This window comes from Sphaeroforma arctica (assembly GCF_001186125.1).
Source record: "Sphaeroforma arctica JP610 unplaced genomic scaffold supercont1.4072, whole genome shotgun sequence".
Classification (NCBI taxonomy): Eukaryota; class Ichthyosporea; order Ichthyophonida; genus Sphaeroforma; species Sphaeroforma arctica.
Genome location: NW_014036486.1, coordinates 1 through 2,760, shown reverse-complemented (window position 1 = coordinate 2,760; position 2,760 = coordinate 1). Strand labels below are relative to the sequence as shown.

Here is a 2,760-nt window from a genome sequence, read left to right as displayed (position 1 = left end):
ATATGTATATATGTATGTATGAATGAATCATGCCCAGCCATTTCCGCTTCGCCACACACCTTGAAGGATCACCCCCTAATCCCGCCTGTTTGATGACGAGAGGGAGCCCTGTCTTATTCATTAGCCAGTACTGAACAAACACAGTCACTTGCAAGGCCTTGCCATGCCGCTCCCAATGTAATCCTACGGCGAGAGAGATAGAGTGAGAGAGAAGGAGAAGGGATAAGGAGAAGACATAAGGAGAAGGCAAAAGGAGAAGACATAAGGAATAATGAGTGGTAAGAGATAATAAATAAGCACACAATATATTTCTACGGAGAGAGAGTCAAGGGGAAGAGATAAGGGGTAAGGGACTGAGATACATGCGCATATACATACATGCGACAAATCACAAATACACAACTACAAACGTAAACGAATATATCATACATACATACATAAACACATGAGTACATGAACATACATATGAACATGTGAACAATTATAGTATACGCATATGGAAACATGTGTACATGCACATACATACATGAACACACGAGTAAATATAACTTCCGTATATGAACACAACAATTCATGCAGATACACATATGAGCACATAAATAAATACAAAATTTGTATAAAAACACTTGAAAATATATAACTTACGAATATGAACACTTGAATAAATATAACTTACGTATATGAACACTCCAATACATGCAATTACAAATAATAAATAGAGCATACATATATGAACACATCAATACATGCACATACAGATATGACCACATAAGTGAAAACAGCATTTATAGAAAAACACATGAATAAAACCCGGCTTAGGCGCCGAGGGGACTGAAAGCGTCCAATCAAAGAGGGTAGTTGATAACTTGTAAATATATCCGCGCAAGGGCGGTGAAATAACTTCTTGAGGAAACCCCCCACCCCCCCCCCCCACTTTCACTCAACAGTCAACACACAGTCACACGCACACAAATAAATACGCACTGTTGCTCAGTCACACACAATCAAACATAAACACACTCATCCACACAGGCACACAAGCTCACTCACTCACATCCACTCACGTAATTATTCACAAAAATCAAAGTATGCTTTATTTAAATAAATAAATCCTTTTAGGATTCCTAAGAGGGGAAAGGAGGGAACCTACCGGGGTCTGCAAATAGGTCAAAGAGCGTGACATAGCCAGTCAATAAAATGGCTCAATTAGCGTTAGGTGACAGACAAAAATCGAGCATAAAGATGACAGGGACTTCCAGCTTGCGCTTTCAGTGATAAATATAACGTACGTATATGGACACATGAATACATGCACATACATGTTTGATATACATACCTATATTCAAAGGTCCCTGCTGATTGGAGGATACCTCGAAGAAGCGCGCAAGTTCCCCGTGCGTGGTTCTGATTGGCTGCTCACCCGTACCATAGCGGGGCAGTTTCATGTAAAATAGCGGATTCCTCTCTCTGTAAACCAACGAGGTGACAGATATTTAGCTTCATGAGTATACATGTATATATAAGCCATATATAAACTTGTATTGAATCATACTTATACATATAAGTGTATAATGCCGGACTTCTCTCTCGCAGCATATGAGTAAGAGACATCATAACAGCTGTATGTATATGCATGTGTGCAAGAATACGTACGTTTGGACTGAATCGTACGTAAATATACATGTATACGCACGTATACAACCGGACTTTCTCTGTACAAGGAATAGAAGACTTTTAAAACAGCATTATCCATGTGTATATGTGACAGAAAATGTACGCTTGTGCTGAATCGCACGTAGATATATATTTATACGTACGTTCTAGGATTTCGGATTTTTGGGCCTAGACACATACCTGAGGTTTTAGGGTTTTAGGGTTCTAGGGTTTCTGGGCTTAGACACATACCTGGAGAGATCTACATGCATAGAGCAGTGACCTCCGGGTTCAATGGCGTCGGTGTAGTGCTTGTGTAGGCTGTCTCGTTCTGTGAAGTGCGCTCTGAACTGCAACGGCAACATGTTGTTGATAATTACCGGAGGACTGAAGCTGTGAGTGGAGACGCAGGAGGAAGGGGGTGGTTGTGGAGTGTGTATATATCAAGAGATGTGTGTGAAAAGCCGGGTGTGTTTGTATATATACACATATGTGTATCTAAATCCGTGCGTGTGTGTGCACAGGTACGGGGGAGTCTGATGTATTCGGGGGTGGTAGGTATGCACCCATGAGCACAGATATGCTTCACTCATTCGCATACAGGCACATCTTGAAACGTGAACTCAAACTCTCAAGCTGCTACAGCCTCTCGTATTCTCTGGCATATATTGAAACACGTCTCTCTATCAGTGTACATAACACATGCATACATAAACACACCCACTATACACAACCACATAAAGAAATACAAGCATGTATCAATACATATCACATGCATACATAAACACACCTATTATACACATATATAAGTATATATGTACGTGTATGCGTATGTGCATGTGTATGTACATATGCATACGTACATATTGTATGTGCTCGTGCATACATACACACGTATTCTCTCACCCACATACCAATACCCTGCCTCATCCGCCTGGTTGCTGGTGCGCCCACACACAATGATAAAGGGCGGCTCAGGTCCACTGCGAGTGGTGCCGATGTTTGTAGCCAGTTTCTGACAACGGAGATATGTGTCAGAGCTATAACCACGTTTACTACGGCGCTTACGCTGTGCCTTGGCCGTGGCTTTGGCTTCTTGGGCATAGC

General features: G+C 41.4%; 1 protein-coding gene across 1 annotated transcript; it reads right to left on the bottom strand.

The window, feature by feature from the left end:
• Nucleotides 1–59: 59 nt before the first annotated feature.
• SARC_14047 (hypothetical protein) lies at nucleotides 60–1,467 on the bottom strand (the record flags this gene model as incomplete). The annotated part of the gene is made up of 2 exons (XM_014291822.1): nucleotides 60–183; nucleotides 1,337–1,467. Coding segments are annotated over 2 exons (255 nt in total), but the record flags the coding sequence as incomplete, so codon positions are not given.
• Nucleotides 1,468–2,760: the final 1,293 nt, after the last annotated feature.